Here is a 27,989-nt window from a genome sequence, read left to right on the forward strand (position 1 = left end):
TAATCTTCCCAAATTTAATCAGTTTTTACTTGTATTTAAAAATCTAAAAATTCTGAAGCTGAACATTTCAAAATAAACTTTACCCAAAATATCGCGTAATTATTAAGTGGTCTAAAACCTAACATATCACCAAAGGGGGGGATTAAAATGTTGTCAAACGATCACGTAATTAATGTATTATAATTTACGCTTCAGCTTGTAATATCCCACTACTGGGCATAAGCCTCTTTCCCCATGTAGGAGAAGGATCAGAGCTTAATCCACCACGCTGCGCCAATGCGGGTTGGCGGATATATTCCCTACTATGAGTAACGATCGCTATCAGGTGTACATGATAACAACCGGGACCGACGGCTTAACGTGCTCTCCGAGGCACGGTGGGGAGACCCACAACGCCGACGCCGCGTTGGCGCAACGATTACAATCATGGATTGTACAGCTTGAAAGCAGTATTATTTAGCTGTGATCTTCTGTCGAGGTACTTTTTCTGTCGGGCCGCTCCATATTTTAAGCAGAAAATTTCCTGCTGTGCTCTATCTCAGTTAAAATTTTTGGTTGCTTAGTAAATAAACATTATGAACACAATCATTCTTTAAGATCTGTTGTACCTTACCTTAGCTAAATTTTCTAAAATTTACATCTAATATATAAAATTCTCGTGTCACAGTTTTCGTTGCCATACTCCTCCGAAACGGCTCGACCGATTTTAATAAAATTTTGTGGGCATATCGGGTAGGTCTGAGAATCGGCCAACATCTATTTTTCATACCCCTAAGTAATATGGGGAGGGGGAATTAAGGGCGTTAATAACATATATGGCAAAACAACGTTTGCGGGGTCAGCTAGTAATTTTATATAAATACTAGCTGACCCCGCAAACGTTCATAAAATACGTGAGATGTTTAAAGGAGAGGAGGGGGACAAGTCAAATCTCATCTAATCTTACGTTGGAGAGAATTGGCAATCCTCGGCAAATATCACGCAATTTTTTTCTGATTGCAACAAAAAAAAAAAATACTATTTTGGTCTATTTAATCCAGATTGTACATGCTTAAGATTTAATCTTAAGCGTAATCGTAATACGATTAAGATCATTCACTAATTCGTTCGAAAGAATATAATTTCAATAACAATCCAACGCGTTTACGTAAGAAGCCCACATTTTGAAAAATCTCACGTGAGATTGGGGGATGGGGAGGGGGTTGAATAAAATCTCACGACATCTCACCAGGGGGGAGGGAGGGACAGAAAATTTAAAAAAACACCTCACGTAATTTATGGACGCCCCTTACATGGGTAATGATGTATTGTGTATACCCATTGATCCTACTCGTGCGTTGTGTAAGATTAGGCTGTGAACTAGATCAGTTACAAAACATGAGAAATAACTTTCTTCATGTTATTATGGGAGCCACTTTTATTATTGTCCCATAGTTTGTCATAATAGCACTTAATGGATTTTTGTACTGCGTTCGCACATCTTAGAAAATTTAATATCAAATCTCAAGATATTAAAAAAGATTGAAGTCATTTGAGGAAATATTACTTAGTGTTTAATTTGTGTGTGACTTTAGACCCGACACGGGTATTTCATTCCGTTAGGAAGATTGGTATACTAGTAATTAATTTGTGAATCGTCGAATGATAGATAGTTTACAATATATGTAGGTTACTCAAATACGGATGCATACTGAATTTGCAATCATTATATTTTTAGTTGTCTTAATGTCAACATAAGAAACAGAAATTTCTGTCTCTTTTACTTAATTTTATAAATATAAAATCATTTTTTTTTAATCCAGTATGCTACAATATCCCTTTTGAACAGACATTAAATAGATTAATTTTATTTTTTTATTAATTATAGTTATTGTAAAACTACCAACAATTTGAAATGTAAATTCAACCTAAAAATATTAAGGAACTGTCAACAGTTACTTTTAGGAAATGTCAAAATAATTACCAAATAATCATTACAGCCTAAACAGTCCACTGCTGGACATAGGCCTCCACAAGTTTACGCCAAAAATAACGTGAACTCATGTGTTTTGCCCATAGTCACCACGCTGGGCAGGCGGGTTGGTGACCGCAGTACTGGCTTTGTCGCAACGAAGACGCTGCTGCCCGTCTTCGGCCTGTGTATTTCAGAGACAGCAGTTGGATGGTTATCCCGCCATCGGTCGGCTTTATAAGTTCCAAGATTTTAGTGAAACTGTGTTATCCCTTAGTCGCCTCTTACAACACCCACGGGAAGAGAGGGGGTGGCTCTATACTTTAATGCCGAAGCCACACAGCAATTCAGTTATATCTTCTGTCAATGACATAAAACATTACTGTCCTGGTACGAGTTCATTTCTACGTGGCTTATGATTAAAAATACAAAACAAGAGAAATTTACATATAAGAACGAGGTGTGAAACATTACAAAAAATTTCTATAACGGATCACGTGTCAAGAGACTGGTTCTGTTCAGAGCCCTGGGTCAGATAAAAATCAGAAGAGCATCGTGAACTGTGTATAAAATTTAGTGACAGCGATTTATAACGAGTTTCGTAAAATATTGTGTGTGACAGCGAAATGTGGGTTTGTTTTGATAATAAAAATGTTTTGAAAGCCCTTTTTAAATGTCACTGGAAGTACCTCGCTCTTTCACCTGCGATTATTTTAATACATTTTTCATTAGTTGACATTTGAAATACTCTGTTTTTTGTTTTACAAATTTCAGGTCTCGCAACATAGTCTTTTAGGTTCAAAATCAGTCTTCACAACTTTTTTAGAACTGTACAGTTCTCTCCATTCTATTGAAAAAATTGTATATTTATGAAGTAAATATGTAGGTACATGGAATAAAACCATTCTCTTGATTCTTTCGTAGATTCAATGTGATAGTGGCAATGTCATGTTTTTTTTTTAATTTAAAAATATACATCCACGGGCTCAAAATGCCCAAGCCATTTGTTATACATGCATTATAATTATATTATTGCCACAGGCGATTTGTCATATAAACTACAGATCGACAATCCTGTGACTACCTAGTAAAACTAGGACGTGGTCCGACGCTGAGTTTTTTTTTCCCTTACAAGTACTCTTTGTCCACTCACCATTCATTCATTCATAATTTCTGAACATTTTATTAACTTTCTAATCTATGTCTATATTTACACTTATTTGCTAGTTATCATATATGTAGAATATCATCTGTTCTAATTTAACTATTGAAAACCATTAATTTAGTGAATGAATATGTTAACACAGAATATTCTAAAAGTTATGGATGTGTTATTCAGGCAGGAAATTATAATACCAGTAATTTAATACAGCCATATATTTTATCAAAAATATGACTTTAGCGGTCTAGGCGTTTATATTTTAGGTATATTATTTACTGAAAACGAATGACATCCTACTGGAAACCATTTATTATTATTAAACAAACCTTAGCAGATCTATGTTTGAGAGCAAGAAATATCTTTTTATATATTTAAAGCCGGTAGACTGATAAAGTAGGTACCTCTACATTAAAAAGACCATGTTCCTGAGATACGTGTGATGATTAGGTTCTCCTGTGAATGCAGTGTATCAACAGCAAGGGTAGGGTACTTTTTTGCCATCATAATAGTATCAAAACGTATCGGCTGATACTACTATAGATAACAATATAATCTAACCGTGAATCAGCAGAAAACTCTTCTCATAACAACCAATTATTTTATCAATCAATCATCTCTCTCATATCCGGATGTACTGTACTTTATTATATAACAAAAGATATAATTAAAGCAAAAATCAGGTACATATGAAGCTATAGATGTTTCGAAATGGTAAAAAGTAGATATTAAAGCTGACACACATTAACAATCGTTCAAAAACTTTCGTTTAATTGTAGACACACTTCACCAATGGTTGCAGACATCTTAATGCATTGTTAATAATATCTTTGATAATAATATCTTTGATAATAATTGCTACCCATTTAGTTCGCTTTTCATTGGCGTGTAATACTGTTGATTGATGTATACATAGTTTAATAAATAAATTCAGAATAGAATAGAGTTGCTAATTAAAACTGAGTGTGCTTTAGACCACACGACTGAAGTAAGACCTCTTTAGCAATAGGCCTGCACAATAGGCCTTAACTGTGTCTTAGATGAACGAAACGTAACTGGCTATGAGAGAAAGAGAGAAAGAAAATGTGTGCTCGCACCTGTTTTGTTCCGTTCGCCTCGTCCGATCACAATTTTCGTAACGCTCTCGTCATGAATGAAATATATAGCTTTATGGCTAAAAGCTAAGGGAGAAAGAAGAAACTGCTCCAGGCCTCCTGCTGCTGCAGTGTCTTAGGGTAAAAGAAATGTTACAACGATGTTACATTGTAAATCTTATCGTAATATTGTGTACATTAGCTTACAATCTTTTCATTATAAGCTGTAATTTGTAAACATTCTACAAGTCATTCAGTAGAATGTTATCTATCAGGAATCTGTACACAAACTTATGAACCAAGATCGCCCAGATCACGCCAAATTTTAGGAATCAGCTTGTAACATCCCACAGCTGGGCTTGGGCCCCTTTCGTCGCGTAGAAGATAGGATAAATCAGAGCTTAATCCATGTGACCTAGAAAACTGTCATTAGGAGGGTAGTACGGCTAGTATAGCAGCTACCACCATCGTCTGATCATATTATTCCGTATCCGTATTCAATATACAATGCCATGTCAGATCCCTTCACATCACAATGACTAATTACCAAACACAGCTTTACAAATTGATGGGAATTCTTTTAATGTTTACTATGTTCTAAGATTAAGTAAAAGTCTCAATCACAGCAAAAAGTATTGTGACGTGAGATTTTAATGCATATTCTGTAGTGTTAGCATGATTCTCACGAGAACAAATAGGTATATGCTAATCCTATTAAAAAAAATTAAGATTTTAAATTGAGTTTAGGATGTTAATAAGTTAGTTAAAAGAGAACAATTTTAAGAATCTGTTTCACTGGTTTCTAATATAGTTTATCTCGTGGTTAAGTTTCTAATAGGCTTTATTAGTAAGGGGTAATACTATGTTTCACAACAAATAAACTGAAGCTTCAGATTTCAAGTTATAAATAGAAATATTTGACGGATATAGTGAAGTTTGGTGATGTGACCAAAAATTCTAACATGATTTATGACTAACACGTTAAGCCGTGTCGGTCCCGGTTGTTATCATGTAGATACACCTGATAGCGATCGTTACTCATAGTAGAGAATATATCCGCTAACCCGCATTAGAGCAGCGTGGTGGATTAAGCTCTGATCCTTCTCCTACATGGGGATAGAGGCCTATGCCCAGTAGTGCGATATTACAAGCTGAAGCGTTATGAGTAATTTCTTTTTTTATTCGACACCTAATTTAAGCGTGCCAAGATATAGGTAAACAAAAATATTATACTTTTGACTTCAAAGTCAATTTCAGAGTGGGAACTCTAAAAACTACTCTGTGTTTACTCCACACGACTGCAATAAAACTTATGAAACGTAACTCTCTCTCTTTCTAACTTATCTCCCTCTCAACTTCAGTTTGCCGCGCCAATCACACTTTTCCTAACGCTCTCGTCACGCATTAACTAACTAACTCCCCAAGTCAAGCGTTTTATTATAAGTATACATTTATAGATCTGCGCGAAAAGAGTCCGTATATTACAAAAACCTAATCACGCAACACCAAAAATATTGTAAATAAATTCTATAAATTATTTAAAAAACATCGGAAATTTTTTAAAGTATCAATTTTACGAGTTCGCGAGACGTCAAGATAAGTGAGACACGACATGGACTTTATTAGATCGTAACACGCGATGATAATATATAGTGGAAGGCGATAAACTACATGTCTATTTGTTCTGGGGATTGTGTAAGACTTCGAAACGGTTATTAAATATTAATTTTTCATAATAAACGAAGCGTGAATAATAATTTCGATTCGAGTGAATTTACGATAGTCGATATAAAATTTAAAAAAAAACTTTAAAATTTGTTTTTATTTTTATTTTATCATTGACTTTATTTGTAACTAGCTTTCTATGTTACACGGTTTTCCGTTTCTGCCCTTAAAATATAGCATATGTCAATCGGTAGTAAAGAATTCTTGTGATAATTTATTTTTTAAATCGATCCAGTAGTTTTAAGTTTATTCATTAATATAAAAAATTAAGAATACAAATCCTTCCTGACGTACCTTATAAATTTGACTGACTGCTTGAAAAAGCCCTCAAGCCATCATACGAAAACTATTGTACTCATACTATATTGGGAGTTGGCAGATATTGTATTTACCAGGAGAACCAATATCTAAAAGCATAAGAACAAGAGGTAGCCAAGTAACATCTACAGTACGGTGGGGAAACCTACCAGGATATAATAAATAAATATTTATACAAATACCAATATCTTCAATCGGGAATCGAAATCGACAACGTTAAGACAACTTCTCGCACCATTAAACCAGAACATTCTAGCATTTCCATTGCGCAAAATAAATTGATTTTACTAAAATGGTTCAATAAACATCTGTTGTACAGCGAATGATCTACTTTCCTATACGAATCTTATGGTAGACTGGGTCTTTAATTTTAAGCTTGTAGATTTGGTAAGCTGACTTTTATATTGGTCACAGGAATTAAAATCAAAATTAAAGACAGCTTTATTCAAATAGGCTCCAAGACACTTTCGAATTGTCATTTTACAAATTAAAACTTTAAAAATAAATTATTATTTTTGTAAAAGTAAAGCTACCACCGATTCGAAATGTAGATTCTGCAGAGAAGAATCGGCAAGAAACTCCGCAGTTACTGTATTTATAAACGTTAAGTATTATACTTCTAATATAATTATATTCAAAATGAGCGCTAGCCTTACTTCAAATATAATTAGGTTATTATTTTTTTATATAATTCATCATCATCATAATTACTTCAGCCTAATACAGTCCACTGCTGCACATAGGCCGTTAAAAGATCGCGCCAAAAATGGCGTGAACTCATGTGTTTTGCCCATAGTCACCACGCTGGGCAGGCGGGTTGGTGACCGCAGGCCTGGCTTTGTCGCACCGAAGACGCTGCTGCCCGTCTTCGGCCTGTGTATTTCAAAGCCAGCAGTTGGATGGTTATCCCGCCACCGATCGGCTTTTTGAGTTTCAAGGTACAAGTACTTGAAAGCTATAATCTACGGTTTTATGTTCTGTTTGGAAGAAATGACAAAAAAAATTAGTATCTGTAGTAGTTAACTTAATGTGACCATGTGTGTATGATGTTTTTCGGTTGTGTTCCGGTGTCCCCGAAGACGCAAAATTGTCCCGTTAATCGAAACGGGCCACAATTTTTATTTATTTAAGTGGTGAAATTTGGAGTTTGATAACAGCAAGGTATGATAAAAGAGCAGCTTTTGAATAAAAAAAAATCATCAAAACACCAAGTAAAAAGTTATAAAGTAACACACATCAAAATGACAGGCAAATTGAGAATCCTTTTTTTTTTGAAGGCGATTGATAAATAAATAAAACCTCTTAGTTATAAATAGAATCTGATATCCCAGTTTCAACCGAAAAAGAAAATGGCCACGTTGATTGTAGTTAGAAGTGGTGTTTGTTACTCAATAAGCAATTGTAGTGGAATTCAAAAATATTATACACATATAAGAAATGTAGACGAAGTCAAAGTTACCAGTTAGTATGTTAGAAAATACCTTTATAAACATACTCAACAAAAAAGTGCTAATATATAATATCATCCGAGCATTCCCTTTCGTCGCTCGTAACATGACGCAACACTTTCTCTCGAGCTACGACCCGACTGCCGTAACGCATTGCTTGATTTCAATGTTAAATACCTTTATGAATTCATATCTTTATAAAATCATGGATGTTTAATTTGTTTTAAAAAATTATTTAATTTTCTGAAATATTGTTTAAAAATACAAATAAATAAAATCTAATGCTATAACAAAATATAGATACTTTTTAAGAAAATTTTATTCATAAAGAAAAAGGGCTTTCCCACTAATTTAAATAATGAGTAAAAAAACTACGCCCACCTTAAAAATAATAATTAAAATAATTTATAAAAAGAAATATTTAATATTACTAATGCTTCAACACTAATTTATCGATCGGTTTTTATTTTACAATACTTAAACAAATAAAAATTATAGCATATAAAATTTGACAGTCGTACAACACGACAAAATTAAAAAGACTTTCTAAGATGCCAAAACATGAAATTATAAAATAGTGCCTAAACACAACCACACTATCTTTAATTTAATATCGTTTTCTTAATTGTTTTGTACAATTGCGTGCGTGTAATTCATCTATTAGATGTGACTCTTTATATAATACGGTAATTACTATCGTAATGCCTTTCATAAATTCGTTTTGGTTATGTAAGGTCCGTTCTTGGACGACGCGGCGTCGAGACGCTGTGTCTGCTTACATATGGGCATAACACGACGGAACCTTGGCCCCATAACACAATGGCTTGTTTCTAAGATTATATTTGCTATGGAATGTGTAGTATATGTAGATGTGCTGTATTGTAGTATGTGTGTATGTGTAGGAAAGTTTGTTTTCGGTGATAAAGAGTTAATATTTGTTTGAAAAGATTATTGTCAAAGTAATATGAAAGCCTATACCTTCATCTGCGCGTGTTGTGTATTTGATTCCCACCTGAGACAGGGTGTTAATATTTGTGTTTATTTGTATTATTTTTATATATTTTTTTTAAAAGGTATATCAGCCGGCTGTTACCTGTAACACAAGCATTAAGTCGCTGGCCGTAGGAACAAACGACCATGTGATATAAGATATTTATTTATTTTATTTATATGTTTAATTGTAATCAATTTTGATTTATAATAAATTTCGTTACTGTGAAATATAGACTATAAAATAACACACTGTTACTAATGCAGATGGTCGCAAAAAAACAGTAAAATTTAAATTTTGTATTATAGAGAAATCTGCAAATATTATTTACGAATACTGTGCCTATAGTATTTTACTGACTTTTATATACAATATGATCTCGAATATTTCTAATAAATATTTAAGTAACATATTATAATTTCATCTTTTACTTTTAATAGATTTATTGTTGATCAATTTCCAACTCGCACTAAATCTGTTCGAGATATCGTGAACGAGATAAAATAATCTACTTTGACATTTACCCGGCTTATAGCTACGCCCTTACCACTCCTATCTTTATTATAAACAAGATCATTATACTGCAGTACTACAATTTAACCGTCTTTGTATCCTGTGTGTATAGGTCTCGACATCATGTGTTTTTTTTATAAACATAACTATTTTTCGTCAATAACTAATACCTATACAGTAAAAAGAAATGCACTTATAATTTTGTTTTTTTTTTTTTGTTTTTTAAAAAAAATTATTAGTCACAGAAATCAAAAAAATATTGTTAAATTTTTTTATTCGAGTGGGCTTTCATACAGCATCTTCGTTTTGCATAGAATAGACTTATAATAATATACTTTGTTTGTTTATTTTTATTTATTGATTATTATTTTTTTAGTATGTATAATGTTTAATAAACTATTGATTTTTATTTATTCGGTCAATACGATAATCCAACAAATTCGGAATGCACTTAGATTCTAATATCGATTATGCTGAGAAAAATCGGGAAAGACTAAACAAGTACTCCTAAAAACGTCAATATTCTTATTACTCAGGTATTCCAAACTCTTTAATGAAGCCATACAATCTTGCCATTTTTTTTATTTCACAACTTAATAAATACATTTTATAATACTATCTATAAAACTTTTTGCATGTATATAGTTTGCATATAACGAAAACTCGTAATTACAATTCCGACCAGCCCTGAGACCGTATTCTGTAAATGTCACGAGTAACTCAAAGCATTTTCAAGTAGATGTTGCAACTGCATTATTGCACAAATAACATTTTAAATGCAGAATACGTACATCTGTCACGAATAACGTGTCGATTCGATTTAAATTAAACCATATTATGATCGGAATAAAGTCTAAAATTGAATGTAAGCAAATCGCTTTGGACGCGTCGTGCGACAGCCTAATTAAACATGTTACCCTGGTACTTCGTGAATGTTGATAAGGAAAATGCTATACATAGCTGTTGACGGCGATTTCGTTCGCGTCGAAATATTTATCATGCACTTATAGAAATTTTACTTAAACCCATGGTATCCCCGGCATCCCATGACATCCCATAAACCGTGCATTTTTAAGGTTTTAAATGAGCCTATGTCATTCTATGTCTCCTACATGTAGAAAGAGGCCAAATTGCACAGCAGTATGGGACATTACAAGGTTGAATCAATCAATCTAACCCAAGGGAAATGTACATTTTCATGGGATGAATAGAGCCTTGTCCTATTCCTGACCTTACTTAGAAAAAGTTTATTCTGATCCTTACGTCTGTTCTAGAATGATTGACTAACTTAAATCCATCCAAACTTGCGTTTAAATTAATCGCAATATTTTTAATCTGTTTAGAAAAACAACAATTAATATATAAAAAAAATCGTTTATTCAAATATCATTAGGAGCAGTATAAAAAAAAATTAACCACATAGAGAACTAGAAAACCAGTAACTCTGTACGTCACACGTATTTTCCACGCACGCCGTATGTGGCTGCGTTTCCAGTTGGCCATATCCAGTTCCATTGAATAAATCTCTTGGACACCGCGTTTGTGCATCGATTTTACTTTCATGGTGGCCAGGCCGTTGACCTCGCACTCGGGGAAATCTAATTACATACAACGACATATAAGTTACAGAATTACAATTATTTGCAAGTATTTTTTTTATTAAATTTTATAAAAAAAAAAACATAAGTTGTGTTAAGTAATACTGTATAATTAAATTTAAATTTCATTTATAATTAATTAGTTGTGATATTATTTATAATTATTTATTTATGATTAAATAGTTTCCTGTTACCTCTAGGCATTTACGCAATGATGAAATTATATTTGAATTAATTATAATTACATTGAAATGGTAATTTTATGTAAAAATAAAATAATATATAATGTTAAATAATATTTTACAATAAACGGACATTTACAATATAGGTATTACTAGGATTGTTAAAATTTTCGACTCATTAAATATTTTTGAGGTATTGTTTATTACGAAAATATTATTAACTTATTCTGAAATTCATATTGAAAACCTGTAATTAACCTACCTAATGTAATGTAATGTAATTTAAAAAAAATCAATCTTATAACATAAATATTTGTATGCTATTTATTGTCTATAGCAATCAAGCAGAAATAAAAAAAAAATAGGAAAAGTAAAACGGCTAACAATTATTAGCAATATATCTAAACATGTATTAACACGTAAAGCCGAGTGACAATAAAACAATTAGGTCACAATTTCTAACCGTTATGCGTGAAAACGTTTTCCACCGCGCGCACGCAGACACGAGGAAACGATGAAAAGAGAAAATAAAAGATGTAACGACCTACATTACACATACTATTACATATTAAATGTATGTAACATACACACACTCTGCTACTAATGTAACTTCATGCCTTAGTAACAATGGCTGGTGTTATTGGTAAAGACATACAAAAGAGTATAATACATATATGCGTGTGTAAGTCAAATAAATGGTAGTGTGTAATGTTTTTTTTTTTTATTTAATGTATTTTTATGCATAATTAGAAAAAATATTAGCATTCTCCACTCATCCTCTATACGAGTATAAATTATAAGTCTGCGAAATTTCATACTCCTCCATCCGCGCATTTTTCGCACAACATATACCTACTCGGAGTGGGAATCGAAGTACAGGAGTGGAAAGCAGAATCGTTTCAAACCACACCAAAGTAGTAGTCGAATATTATATTATTTAAATACATAGGCATATTATAATGTATGTATATAGACTTAATTATGTATATAATTAATAGTAAAACGTAATTAACATATAAATGAACTGTTGAGTAAATTAAGCAAGGTAATAGACAAACGCGATTATATATTTACTTACTTTATGCTGTGTCTGCGTGTGCGTTTTATTATTTATTTATTTAGTGGGACAACTTACAAAACGTAGTCAAACTTTTTCTTGAGACAAAAGGCAATGCTAAGTCAGCGGAACAGTTAGTTAATCTAAGACGGAGGCACGGAGGGCTGGGGTGCATGCATAATTGCATAACTACGTACACTATTATAGATTTTACAAAAATGGTTACAATTATATGCTGAGTGTTGTTTGGCAAAGGACAGTTTCATTTAAGGAATAATTGCTTTATCAAAAAAAAAATTAAAAAAACTCTTAATAACAAACTCATACATATTACAAACTACAAAGAGAAAAATAGAAAATAATAATTATTATATTAATGGTTTTTTATTGAAAACTTCAGCTAAACGATTATATACGTAAAAAAAGCTTTCAAGATTTTCCTAATTTTTTTAAAATCAAATTATAAATCTTTACTTCTATACTAATACTAGCTGACCCCGCAAACGTTGTTTTACCATATATGTCATTAACCCCCTTAATCCCCCCCTCCTTATAACTTGGGGGTATGAAAAATAGATGATGGCCGATTCTCAGACCTACCCGATATGTACATAAAATTTCATAAAAATCGGTCCAGCCATTTCGGAGGAGTATGTTAACTAACATTGTGACACGAGAATTTTATATAATATAAGATTACTACTTAAGAGATTAAATTTTTTATGTTTCCGCGGAATAAATTGAAAAACTACTAAAAATTATTTTTGCCAGCAGAATGCTACGCTGTAACTTAATGACGTAGGCTGAGAATATTAATTAGAAATAGTATGACGTAATTCGCGCGGCGATTCCTTAGACAGAAAGCTAGTATTACATAAAATTGAAAATTAACATGTTTTAAACAATTAAAACATCGACATTGGTGTTAAATTGTGTTCGTAAAGCCGTAAAGCTAATCTAAATAAGATCTCAATGTCTACGATTTTCCGCGCTCTAGTAACAGCGTGCCGAACACTTAAACAAATTGCCTTTATTAGCCGTTTGTGAAAATGTAACATAGGCTTAAATTAATACACAGCGTAACGATCAGATGAATAAATAGCACAAGTAGTTCAAGAACAAGAGGTATATATAACACAGGAGAAAATAAAACTTAGAACAGCCCGACTGGGGTAGGACCTCGATCTTACAGAAGATCGCAGCTAAATAATACTGCTTTCAAGCAGTGTTGTGTTCCTGTAAGGTAGCCAAAGCTTCTGAGGATTCGATGTGTTGATAGTGGGTTCAGGCAAAGCAATACGCTCGAAATGCTCTTGGTGATGCAAACGTGCAGATCGCTATATAAGCAGGCCATATGTTTGGCGCCCTGGGATTAATATTACTATTGTGTACTGTAATAACAAAATTTTCGTGATTAATCTATTATAAAGCTGAAGATTTTGTTTGTTTGTTTTGCATGAACGCGCTAATCTCAGGAACTACTGGTCCGGTTCGAAAAATTCTTGCAGTGTTAGATGAGCTATTTTTTTTTAAATTACGGATGTGAAACCGCAGGGCACATGTCTTACATAAACTTAAAACTGCCGATAACATACAATTGTTAATTATAACATACAAATTCTGTAATTTGTGTATTTTAAAAATACCAGACGTATTTAAATTTTCATAGGTAACGAACATTTTAACAGTGTCAATGACTGAATTAAGAATCAGGTAACCTATAAGTAAACTTAAGCTATATCGTGACTAGCTTACATATTAAAATTTTAAATCGTAAACAATTAGAGAATATTTTAATTGATTTATTGACGTTATTATCATTACGTGTCTATTATCATCAGAATTGATTACCTATTATTGAACACAATGTAAAAGTGTTCGCTTTGACAGTACAGCTTACAATACTCCATTTAAAGTTACTGGTAAAAGAAAGCAGTAAGAATTTATTTTATTTATTATTAATATTTATTTATTGTCAAAAATATTATTTAAAAATAAAACAGCAATATTTATCTAAAACGGTTAGTACCTATATGTCTGTTTGAACATGCTTATGCTCATAAATAATGCTTTTGTGTAATACTGTAGTTTGACAGTTGTTTATTCATATAGTAATAAAGTTCCTTAAGAAAGGTCCAAAGGTTCAAAACATTCATAGAAGTAAAGTAGCAATCAGAAACAGGATATCTGGATTACACTCAATGCGGACGAAACCGTCAAACCGCCTTGTCAAAATTTAATAACACAGTGAATATTTAACATAAGGAATCTTTCTCCTTAGCGGACCAAGAATAATCTTATTTAACTTGTTAAATTTACTAAAAAAAACGAGTGTGCTTTAGACCACACGACTGAAGTAAAACTTCTGCACAATAGGCCTGCACTGTCTTAGATATATGAAACGTAACTGGCTATGAGAGAAAGAAAGAAAGTATATGTGTGCTCGCACCTCTCTCTTGTTCCATTCACCTCACTCGGTCACACTTTTCGTAACGTTCTCATCACGCCACCAGCTTACTCGCTAAGTCAAGCGTGCGTAAAGAAGTTTAAATTCAAAAAAAAAGAAAAATTAAAAAAAAATTAAAAAAAAATAAAAAAAAAATAAAAAATTAAAAAAAAAATAAAAAAAAATTAAAAAAATAAAAAATAATAAAAAAAAATTTTTATTCAAAAAATCTGCGACCGCTTGCGAAAACAATATACATGACTAAATAAATAAATAAATAAACTGTCAGTTGTTCAATGTTTCTAAAAGAAACTTCACTTTTTCCATTGGAATGCCTAAAATCAACATTCGTATCGCGATGACTGTCGTAACTTCGTAAGCGACAGTCGCTGATAGTGACAGTTTCGTTTAGCATTCACTCGTCGAACACTACATTTCACGCTTTTGATTTTATAGATATCCTAAGTGTACCTAATGTTATAACGTAATAAATTTTAAATGTTGTGTTGATTTTGCTACCACATCTTATTGTTAGTTATTGAAAGGTGTAAATCTTGGTGTTACAAAACTTTAGAACACTGACTTTACCATGCTACTCAATGCATACAAACAAAGATTAGAAAGAGATAGCTATTATATACACACTTAGCTATACAAAATAAAAATCAAAACATGTTATTTTTAATTTATTACTTTAGTAATAAGTACCTACGTCTTCCTCTATTTCTTATAACATCAATCAGCCTCTTCGGCAGCATTTCATATACCTAGGATTTAAACATGATCTTTGTAAAACTTCTCTACCCACGTTTGACTTGGGAAGTAAGCTGGTGAATGCATGACGAGAGCGTTACGAAAAGTGTGATCGGGTGAGGTGAACGGAAGTTAAGAGGGAGATATAAATTAGTGAAGATAGAAAATTTTACTTCAGTCTTGTGGTCTAAAGCACACTCGTTTTTGAGTTTTTCAACACTCAAATTGTTTACCATTTGAGTACACAGCACGTGCTCGCTTACCGTAGCTTCATACTTATATAATGCACAAAAACATTATGTATTCTCTCATAAACGTTAATGACAAATAATAAAACCAGAGTTAATCATTTCGTTACGTTTAAAACACAAGAACGGTTAAAATTCTCAAGCTATTTGAATCACTTTCACCTGAAATCGATTTACTTCTAATATCAAATTATACGCTATTTTCACTACTCATTTTTGAAATTTGTTTAAAACCTTCGTTTTCTCTTACATGTCATTATTTATTTAGTTCATTTGGACAAACAGTAGTTGCTACATTACAATTTTCACGTAAAAACTATAGGTTTACAATTAAACATTTTAAGTTATATTATTATAAAACATTATTTAGCATTTTTGCTACATAATTTTAATAGAATAAAATAATATTAAAATAATATAAGATGTGTTTTCTAAAAATAAAACTTTCAATAAATTGAAATTAATCGCGCTTATGACGATGCAATGACTTGTAATCGTATACATATATTATTTAATATAGTTGTGTATTATTAAGTAATTATAATAACACGTTGAGATTTCATTAAATTTTAATTTTTTAAAGTAAACTAACTTATTCCAGTATCCATTAACAATCTCCTTTGGTTTATGTTATATTACATACATAGGAAATAATAATGATTTTACTGATATTATAAATGCGAAAATTTCAATCGATTTTTGTTATTCACATAAGACTACTGAGATGTTAGCAATAAAACTTGATACGTAGATAGCTAAAGTTTTAGAGTGATATATAGATTACAACTTTTTACTATATTTTCTTGAAATACGAAGTTATACGGGTAAAGCCTCGCGTCATAGCTAGTGTGAACTATAACTGCAATACCTGCAATACACCTATTTTATCCTATTGTAGTCCACTGCTAGACATATCACATAGGCCTGCCCAAGTTCGCGCCAAACATCCCGGTCCTGTACCATCCCACACTGCATTTGCCAAAACGCGGTCTCCACTCCAAGACACGTCTGCTCCAGTGGCTATCGGTCCTGCGACACAGTTGACCAGCCCACTACCACTTCAACTTGCTAATTCTGTGGGCTATGTCGGTTACTTTCGTTCTTTCGCGGATAGTCTCATTTCTGATCCTATGTTTGAGAGATACCCCAAGCGTACCCTTTCCATTACACGTTGAGCTGACTATTTACGATCCTATCTGAATGATTATATTTTAAGAGAAATGTTATAATATATTCTTAAATATTTTACAAAAACACATTTACTAAACTGTAAGTAATAATTGAAATGACAAAATCATCACACAATGCTATAGTGATTAAACATAAATGAAATCATTACTAATCCCATTATAAAGTTACATAATTTTCGTAAAATTATTATAGTCATAAAAACCGAATAAAATTAACCGAAAAAATTATTAATCAAATCAAAACAAATTAAGTAATAACTTAATTAAATTGATTAATGCCTTTACAAATCAGTATAAATAATTTTCGAGCGTCAGCTAAATGCTAATGCCGTGAGAATGACCCTTTCTGTCATTTAGATTGGAAGAAAGTTTGTGCATAAATATGATATTAGGATAATCAAGATTATGTCAAAGCCGGTTTGATAATACGTCGCATAAATCATGGCCACCGACTATTTCACCTTGCATAATGACAGGCTTGTGACATCAGCGATCGACCCACTAACAGCAGATTTTAATTATTTCTGATTTTGCTCATTTTTAACCGACTACAAAAAAGGAGTATGTTCTCAATTCGACGGTATATTTTATGTGTTACCTCATATCTTTTCACTGGGTGGACCGATGATTCTTTTTCTCATCGAATGGCCATTTTATTTTAATCGAGATCCAAAAAGTTTTCTGTTTTCTTTAATAGTGCGCTTTATTTACTTGAATTTTTTTTTTTGTTTACCTACGTTGTTTTACTTATCGATGTAATTGCAGTCGATTATTGTCATTTGTAATCAAACATAATTATTGACATGAGGGTGCAAACCCTTACTACTAACTATATACTTACTCTATTTAGGGACTTTGAAGGAACTTTGCGGAAGGTCTTGTAAGGTACTGTGGTGCATATTCCGATTATGGACTTAAGTGAATTATTTAATTTTCACAATCCATTTTTGTACTCGTGTTATTCACATATTTTTTCAGATGTTGTTTGTTACTTGTCGTAATAATAAGTTATTTCACAGATGAGTTTTTAATTTTAATTTAATTTAAATTTAATTCAAAGATTTCGAAACCAAATATTTAGTGTTCTAATAATAGGAAGTATCAATAGTGTGACGTAACAAAGATTTTATATATTACCAAGACCTATTTATGAGATTTTATGTTTTTAAAATTTAAAAAATGAGTGTTATAAATGATTTTGGTTATCTTTGTTTCAGATGGCTCCCGTAGGCCCAATACGGATATGTGCCATCCTGTGGCTGTTCTGCGCAGTCAGTACAGGAGCAGAACCCAGTGAGAATACCACAACCATCAAGACGATCCGAACAACCATCCTACCATCACGGACAACACGGACCGAATTAAAGGTCTCAAGAAGTCTGAACCCTCACGAAACTCAGACTCTTAACGTGAGAACCAAGTCGGGCCACTTAACTCAATTAATAGTTAAGAAAAAAGACTCAAAGTCAACTACATACGGTAGTAGCACTACCCCGGCCCCGACTACGATACCTATAAAATCAACACTAACGACAGCCAGAGTCAATAACACAGACGAAAATAAAAATAAGACAGAAATAAGGGACCAAAGGAAACTACATTTTAATTCAGTTAGTAGCGACCTAGCTGGATTCGATTACTATATAAACAGAAATAAACACGAAGATTTCGCTGATGTAAAAGCAGAATATGGTAATTGGTCACCCGTTTCTGTTTATCCAGAATCTCATATCCAGGAAGATGGGAAAAAGCCGGAAGCGGATCCGGAAACGTCACATTATTATCCCACGTATGATAACGACAAAAAGACGGAGAACAAGAGAGTTTATATAACATCAGCTAGCTTCAAGGATTATAACAGCCCTATCAAAAGCTACAGATTCGACCCACACAATCCTGTTATTAAGAATGATAGAAACCCAGTGTACATAGAAGTAGTAAGTACAAAAGTTTCTGATGATAACGAAAAAGTATTAAATGTACCTGACCCAGTAATGGTGAGTTCTGACTCTATGTATTTCAAAAAAGCTTTTGAAAAGTATCTTAACAAACGTGGCAGATCTATATTGACTCTTGGTGAGGATGGAATACCGGAAATACAAGGTATTAGAGTGCCCGATGATGAATCTGATAAAAAAACTTGGAGAAATGCTAGAGTTGTGAACGGAGAATTGGTGCCCTATCCTGAAGGTTACACTCCACCGAAGGCTATACCCGAAGCCGACGTTTACCCAGACATATCTGCTATTGAACCATCACAAAATCTGGGACCATTTACCAAAGACGATAATTTTGAACAGAAAGATGGACCCTTCACAAAATTCGATAACATAAAATTTGAAAATGACGACTTCATACCTTCTACATACACCTACAAACCTAAAAAAGAAAATCAATACTTTAAAAATGGTTACGGACCGTTCACGAAAGCAGACAACTCTAAAGTCGCAAATTCCAAACTTATTGAATATATTAAGCAGATTAACGAACAAGAATTGAAACGGGATTACTTTAGTGGACGCAGCTCTCGAGCACACATGGGCGACTTAGAGTATGCCGAAAGTCACATTCAAAGACGTATGTTGCAACATCCAGGAGAAGTAAATTTCCCGAATTCTGTTATGTACACGCCGAAAAATGCCAAACCAGGTTTCGATGAAAGTGTCAGAAATCCAGTACTCCAGTACGCTCATCCAGAACTAGGAGTTCAACCTGCGAAGGCTACACGCGATACTGTTGAAAATCACGACAAGGATCGCAAAGTCAAATATTACACAAATGTGCCAAAGAGCGCTCACCCTTACCCAATGGAACCAATAAATGGTTACAACCAGCAACGCAGTCAGAACAATGGTCCAAATGCTAACAGATACTATGAAGATGAATATAACAAGTTTTCATATTATGACCATTCCCACAACAGATACCCGTACGGTTATGGCTTCGTGAAACGAGTTCCTGAACCGTCATTATGGCAAAGATTTACGGATACAATGAAAGATACGATAAACACCGCCAGTGAAACTGTGCACCAGTTCACAAGGCCTCTTATAGATCCAATCGCAAAAGTAACGCAACCAGTCCTCGATCCTCTTGTTGAAGCTACTCATAAAATATCACATAACTTAGGCTTTTACCCGTCCAACTCCTTAGAAAGTCAGAGATATGCTCAAGACAAGATCGGTGTAGCGGCAGCAGCATCAGGAGCACCTGCAATGTTACCAGCTCTAGGTCTTATGGCTGGAGGAGCTGCTCTTGGATTAGGAGCCGTGGCCGTTGGACGTCTGCTAGATGTAAATATAATGCGTAGTGCCAATGACGATGACACTATTGACGAAATTGAAAAAGAACATAAAAGAGCTTTAAGTAACGCTCCCTATGACATCGATAGGAAAATATTAAGCAGCCAGAAGTATTACGATGATAATTACAAAATGCCAAGTGAGAACGTCTACGTTGTGATGTCGCCAGACAGTGTTGAAAGTGGCCGAGCGAAAAGAGACGCAGTGAGCTTCTATCAACCTTACAAAAATATTTTCGTGAGACAAAGGCGTAGCGTCAAAAAAGCTTTGGGATATGAAATGCCAGATGACTTGCAACATTTGGACAGAAACCCGACTAGCTCGAGCCTGACGTCAGCAGCATTGGACCTCGTGAAACAGACGGATTGGAGAGACTCCCAATGCGCCAAATTCACGTTCTGTAAAGTCTTAACTTCTCAGTCTTCGGATTCCTTGTTTGCGATGGAGAAGAAAATGGAATCTCTTCTTAAAATGTAAGTATAAATTGATATGACCACCCATAGATTATAAAACTATTAAACTGATTTTAGCGATTCTATCTTTATTAGGGAGCATTATATTTGTAATGTTTTTAAAAATAACACAAGACGCATAGTGTCTGTCATAGTACAGAAATAGTTAACAATACAGAATATTAATAACAATAAATAAATGCTTGACATTTTACATTGATTCACGGTTGCTTTTAAACTGATACCATCGAAGTATCCCTTGATGGATGTGAACATTAAGCCAAGGCTATATTCGAGTGTTTCCGGGTGCATTCACCCAGCTTTCTATAGGTCAGTTGACACTGACCACCAGGTGAACAATACACTTGTAGAAGAGTGTTATGCAACGCATCACATAACACTTTCCTAACGAACATGATACGACAAAATCTCTCAACATTATAATAACTTTCGAAATTAAGAAACGTGAAAATGTATAATAGTTATTATATCAATATCAAATAAATCGAGATTTTATACATTAGCAATCTATATTATGACGTATGAAGACTATAATCTAAAAAAAGTGATAAGTCATTCGACTAAAAGGAATAGACAATCTTTGAAGGTATTTTTTGAAGTTATATTTCTTTTGGCGCGTTAGTAAAAACTGATGAGAGTAAACTTTTACGATGCGCGCGCACACCGTCACGAAAATTAAACGAAAGAAAAAAATAAGAAAATTTACCATCATATAAAAATTATTTCTAATCTATCTTAGCGCTTTGGACAATATAAACTTTTTTAATATAACCTTATGACATTTGACGTAGAATTGACAGAATGCGTGCTGCAAATATTGTCAAAGAGAATGTAAAAATACTTTTTTGTTTAAAAATTTTTTAAATTAATTATACCAATTCGACTTCAATATTCATAGTTGAGACAAGACAATGTCTTACGGGTCAGCTAGTTCAAAATAAATAAGAATCTGTTAACTTTCTCAACAATATTTTTTTAAAGAAGAGATAAATGTTAAATTTTGAAAATTTGCTAATAACCGCAAATGTCATAAGGCTATCAAAAATTCACACAGGCCATAATTACACTAAATATATTTTGCATACGAATTATACATCATCATTACAGCCTATACAGTCCACTGCTGGATATAGGCCTCCACAAGTTTACGCCAAAAATAACGTGAACTCATGTGTTTTGCCCATAGTCACCACGCTGGGCAGGCGGGTTGGTGACCGCAGGGCTGGCTTTGTCGCACCGAAGACGCTGCTGCCCGTCTTCGATCTGTGTATTTCAAAGCCAGCAGTTGGATGGTTATCCCGCCATCGGTCGGCTTCTTAAGTTCCAAGGTGGTTGTGGAACCTTGTTATCCCTTAGTCGCCTCTTACGACACCCACGGGAAGAGAGGGGGTGGCTAAATTCTTTAGTGCCGTAGCCACACAGCACATATTATATAACAGCATTATACATATCTTATATGAAAAATTCTCGTGTCATATATCACTATATCGGCTGAAGGATGATTCATTGTTCCTTTACGCTCATTGTACGCTTGCGCCGCATCTCTCTTCCACTCTGGCCTATGCGTCCGTGGAGATGTTTTGTTATGACGTTGTCACGTTAAACTATCGTCCGTGAACCACCTTTACAAACAGTCAATTTTTTTTTAAATATAAATAGATACAATTGTTACACCCAGAATTCGGCCAGAAAACAAACCCACAACCTTTGGATTACATTTACTTAAAAATTTGAATATTTATATTAGTCCTTGGTCAGCTGTTGACTAAAATAGACTTTGTGATCGTTTGAAATATACGACCCTTTGCGTGTAAGAGATTTTTGAAGTTATACTTCTTTTGGCGTGTTAGAGAAAAATTAGAGTAGGTGAGTAGGGGAGAGTCAATTTTTACGATGCGCGCGCACACTGTTACGAAAAAGTCAACGAAGAAGGAGTTAGCAACGTGAAGTTAGCTAGCCAATGAAGTATAACTTCTTACGTGCGCACACAAGTAAACACACTTTTTTATTTATTTATACCTATTGTGGATCTATAGTTTTTTTCGGATATTAAAAAATCATTCTGTATTCATAAACTACTTACTATTTTTTTCTTATTATGGACGCTATTTACAATTTTTAAAAAGTGTCTGTAAAGCTTATAATTGTACATTTCAAAGCAGTCGCTCCCCATTAACTATAATTTTACATTATAAAATAGCAAGTAAACACTTTAAAAATGTATTTAAAGTTTCACTTATTTGCTTTAAAAAAAATGATCACTGAATGGCAATACAACTCGCTAATAGCAATCTCTTCCAGAGTCCAGACGATCTTAGGCCCAAAGATAATGATATGTTGGCACTTAAATAGCAGTGTTCATTTTATTTTGTAGCTATATGTTATATACATAGGTACATATGAGGTATATATGTAGGTATAATATTACTACATTATTATATAATATATACATTTTTTACTGTATACTTATCGCTGTGTAGGTGAAAGCTCGTTATAAAACCGACAGTTAAATAATATACATCAGGTTTAAAATATTGTGTAATTTGACTATGAGTATAATTAAGTTATGTGTAATTGATATATAATTATATGTAATGAAATTATATCTTTAATTAACTTTTTAATTACTGTTTTTACCGTCCACGTTGACGCCACTGGCAGGTACTCGTACAGTTGTCAATATTAATGTGACGAAGCTTAGAAGTATTACGAACAACTTGTGTTCGCATTTTTCAAACAAAAATTGTTTTATAATACAAATATTTTAATCATATTCTTAAAGAAACAAAACGAAAACGAAACGAAACGAAATTTACAAAAGACGATCTTATCCTTGAAAGAGTAATCTTCCTTGCCTCTAAGAAAATTACCTGAAGTGAATAGTTATAGCAAAAAGAGGGTGTATTAGGCATAAAATAAATAAGAATTAGTATTTTCGTACTTCTTGTAAGATTGGGAAACAGTTTATTTTCATGTTGTATCATGGAAATTACTTTAATATTTCATCATATAAATTAAAGGTTACTTTTTTAATTAGAAATTGATACTGTATTAAAAATAAAAATAAAAATTAAGTCGTCAATCATTCAGTTCAGTCTATTGCAGTCCTACTGGACATATGCCTCAATAAGTTCGCATCCTGCCTTTACCGGCAATCTCAAAAAAAGATATAATATATATAAACATAAATTACTAATTCGCGTACAGGATTTAAAAAAAACGTAAAATCAATAAAAAAAATAATCATTTTTTTTAATTTTCACGTAAAAAACTTTTTTATACTTAAATGTCACGTTCATATACGAATAACTACTTATCTATAGAGTGATGATACTTTTTTTTCCAAATTTCAATTTTTTCCAAACTTACGAGAAACATCTAAAAAAATCGTAGTATGATCGTTCTGAAAATATATTCGAAAACCACGTGTCAAAATTTTCGTTAAAAAAACTTACAATTGTCTATGATGTGGTCAGTAGACTGGTTGCCGCCAAATCGCCGAGTGCTCGTCACAGTGTTACATAACGGACACGAGTGAAAGTGATCCGACCACATTCTGCCGGAGCCAGAGGAAACAAACTATTTATCATATATTACATGCTGCCCGCGACTTTGAACGAGTAGAAATTTTAATATACCTAAATTCAATACTTTTAAAATACATACACGGTCGTTTATTTCAAGCTCAGTATCTTGATATCTATGTTTCAAAGAGCTAGAATCAAAGGGAATTGAACTCACAGCCGTGGAGCGGAGAGCTAACTGCGTTGTGTCAGTCAAGGCTTCTGCGGCCAGACAATAAAAAGCTTATCACTCTGAACCATAAACTGCAAATATACAGTTAATCGTGTCCATCCCTTTCTTTGTATAAACACAAATAAATCTATCAAATAGGAATCGTACATTTTTAAAAATATACAATGCCTATATGTCAAATTCCAGATCCGTTCAGTCGTTCAGTCTTGATTAAATAACAAACATCCAGAAAAACTTTCACATTTATAGTATTTATAGTAGGAAGATTACTGAATTATTATATCTTATAATTCTTTGTGCGTGAGCGGTGATGAACATAACATGTGAACTAAATTAACTGCTATAACTATTTTGAACACATCATTTATCTTCGTTATGTGTACATGATCCTAATTTTTTCGGCCTAACGCATGTTCATAAGAACTTTCTTATAATTTTGGACATTCATCATTACGATCCCTCGCCCAAATTAAAAAATCAACAAAAAAATTAAAATTATAAAACAATAGTTGCGAAAAGAATAACATTAAAACTTTAAACTATATTAACTAATGTGACTGTTATAATTTTTTATTTCTTCATTCGTTATTGTGTTCATATATTACTTTTATTATTTGCAACCTATAAAAAAGCATCGAAAAAAATTAGAGAGATTGTTAAAAAACATTATTACTTCAAAAACACAAAATTATATTTACATACATTACATAAAGACATAAACTTAAAATACATCTATTTTTAACACTAATTACACTCAAGCGGACACATAAAATTTACTTTGGACGTAATTATTTTGTTTTTAACAATTTATTACTTGTTCGAGTGTAAATCTCACAATAAATAACATTATTAGGAACTAATAAAGTTATAAAACTGTAAGTAGATCGAGTAAGAGTCATAAAAATGTTTAAAACAAGTATAAATGCGCAATTAAACTATGCAACTGATTCGTAGAAACGTGAACTCTCAACGGGAAACGATCTTCCTTACTTTCATCATTCCTTGGAAATGTTTCGCTACGTTTCTACCAGCGAACGATCGAATGAGGATAAAACTCATTACCTACTCTTATTTTATTTTAAATTAGCCGTCCACTCGGCTTCGCACGGGTGCAGAGTACTAGTAAAAAAGAACTATTATGTACTATCTAATCACACAGTTGTCCTGTCTTGTGAATTGTCTGTCTCGTTCAAACGACGTAAAAAGAACATTTAAAAAATATACATTTAACATTTCACACTGACTGACTACGACAGTAAAGAATATAGCAACCCCCTCTCTTCCCGTGGGTGTCGTGAGAGGCGACTAAAGGATAACACAGTTAAACTACCACCTTGGAACTTAAAAAGCCGACCGATGGCGATGACGGGGTAACCACCCGACTGCTGGTTTTAAAATACACAGACCGAAGACGGCCAGCAGCGTCTTCGGTGCGACAAAGCCAACTCTGCGGTCACCAACCCGCCCAGGGTGGTGACTATGGCCAAAACACATGAGTTCACGCCTTTTTTGGCGCGAACTTGTGAAGGCCTATGTCCAGCAGTTGACTGCGATAGGCTGAAATGTGTGTGTTTGTAACATTTCACACAATCTAGACATTATAGAGTACATTTTACAAAAACTTCGACCATCCTCTAAAACGCAATAATAATTCTCCTCACAATAAGTGATAAAACTATAATGTTATATTTCCAGGATTTCCCGCGGTAACAGCGCCAACGCAGCCGCCGTCGCCCACCAACTGGGTGACGTGATGGCGGCCAGCAGGGACCACGACTGTAACAGGTTCCACTGCGACTCACGGCGATAGAAACAAACCCCACCACTATAAATCATTTTAGACACACTGAGCACTGGAACCTTTAGTCACTTTACTTTTAAAATTAAACATAGATGAGCTACATGACCATAGAGGTTTTGTTGTTATGCTCATTCGTGGAACAATGTAAACAGTTTACGTAAACAGTTTTGTAAAAATTATGGATAGCGTTGCTTAAAAATGTTAATTTCAAATCTTACTTTTACAAATATTAAATTGTTTTAGGGATCAGAAATGATAATTACCTATATAATAGTAATAAACTTTAACATTAATAGTAGTTATAAAATATAATTACTAATAATTAATTAATTACACTTTTAATAAATATAAGTATCAAGAGTGCTCAGTGTGATGTATACGTTTTAAAAATGGATAGTGTATTGGTTGACCTGTTAACATAACATTAGGAAGACAAATCTTAAGTATTTGTAGTATATACTGAACTTTAGTGTGAATAGCGAGGCCGTTTTAATGCAATATGTAGACAAAACACAGATACTAAGTCTTTGAGTCAGTGGAAAATAAAGTATCAAAGTCTTAGGTGAATATCAATTGAAATGGCTTAGCAAATATTTTAAGATTTAAATTATTAAATACATTTGTGATCGTTGAGAGTTTGTAAGAGAGAACAATAGTACACCAGAATTCTATCTGGGAATAACGTTTCCTAATATTACTCAAATAGTCGATAAGAGAAAGAAAAAATTATACAAAAACATTGTCAGCCATATTGAATGTCGTTCCTAGAATTTAAAAATAACCGCCGTCGTGTTACCAGTTGTAAAAACTCCTTACATCCTATTCAAAACTTTTACTATGAAATGGCTTACGAAAACTAGATTTATTTTAATTATTATCCAAAGTTTGCGTTTCTTATTTCGTTCAATGTATTTTTTTAGTAAATAATTTTAATGTTTAAACTATTTAAAGTAATTTTAAGTCGTTCATAATATATTTATTTAAATTATTTTAGTCCGCTTCCGTAAGATGTAAATACGCTTTCGTAATGATGATGTAAATTATTTATTTATTTTACCAATAAATTTTTAAAATTTAAACAGTTTATTTTTATTTGATAGAAAAATCATTATTTCAAATAACAAAGAACATTACATAATTATAAAAAATCTCAAGAGTCATGTAAATTATCAAAACTACTGCATCGGTGTATTAGAGTGGGGAGACGGGGAGTCCCCGGCGCCGCAGTCTGCGCCGAGCTCTTGAGCCGGCTGCATGTCTGAGCTCAATTGATTACACTCAAGACACGGTTCTAATTTCTCTTCCATCATGTACAACTGATAAAACACACACCATTATAACTTCAAATATAGCAATACAAATTTTTTTTGGTTGGATACCAGAAAGATGCCTTAAATTTAACTTATTATACTATTCACCATTTAAAAGCTATATAAAAAAACCTGTCAAATAGTTTAGGCATTGGAGAGGAATTTAGTGAACTTAAAATAACTGCTTTTGACCGATTTCAGTAGAATCGTATCTAGTGTAAGTGGTTTCATTCAATGCTTTTTTCAATTTCAAAAACTTTACCCGTCCATCGTCACCGTAGCCCGTATATTTCCTTGTGGCGACAGTTTCCAACGCAGCAGGAGGGGCGCGTTCCTTAGTCGTAGCCTCAGTTATACGAGTGTGAGAGCCGCCACACCAGCGATGACAAATGTGCCTGTAAACATGATTACAATCAATTTTATGTAACTGCGAATTCTGACGAGTCGAGATTGCAATACAAACATCACTGGCTATATGAATAAGGTAAGGAATGGACTAAATGACTACGATTTAACTATAACAAGAACAAGACATCGAACGTATTTTTCTCTGGAGCAGCTTGACTGGGGTAGTACCACGACCTTAAGATGATCACAGCTCAATAATACTGTTTTCAAGCAGTGTTGCGTCCCGGTGCTGAGTAAGGTGGCCAGAGCTCCTGGGGGGAATTGGG

At 33.2% G+C, this 27,989-nt stretch overlaps 2 protein-coding genes across 2 annotated transcripts in view; one reads left to right on the forward strand and one right to left on the reverse strand.

The window, feature by feature from the left end:
- Window positions 1-26,014, forward strand: part of LOC123661181 — a 28,637-nt gene extending 2,623 nt beyond the window's left edge. The window contains exons 2-3 of the mRNA XM_045596167.1: window positions 17,891-20,448; window positions 25,900-26,014. Of these exons, the coding sequence (XP_045452123.1) occupies window positions 17,891-20,448; window positions 25,900-26,014 (2,673 nt within the window). The remainder of the gene's footprint in view (window positions 1-17,890; window positions 20,449-25,899) is intronic.
- Window positions 26,015-27,076: 1,062 nt separating this feature from the next.
- The window catches only part of LOC123661183 (kinesin-like protein KIF15), a 32,770-nt gene continuing 31,857 nt past the window's right edge, over window positions 27,077-27,989 (reverse strand). The window contains exons 17-18 of the mRNA XM_045596168.1: window positions 27,578-27,710; window positions 27,077-27,321 (exon numbers count right to left, since the gene is read on the reverse strand). Coding sequence (XP_045452124.1) covers window positions 27,181-27,321; window positions 27,578-27,710 — 274 coding nt within the window. The 3' untranslated portion in view covers window positions 27,077-27,180. The remainder of the gene's footprint in view (window positions 27,322-27,577; window positions 27,711-27,989) is intronic.

This window comes from Melitaea cinxia, chromosome 16 (assembly GCF_905220565.1).
Source record: "Melitaea cinxia chromosome 16, ilMelCinx1.1, whole genome shotgun sequence".
In the NCBI taxonomy this organism is placed as follows: Eukaryota; Metazoa; Arthropoda; class Insecta; order Lepidoptera; family Nymphalidae; genus Melitaea; species Melitaea cinxia.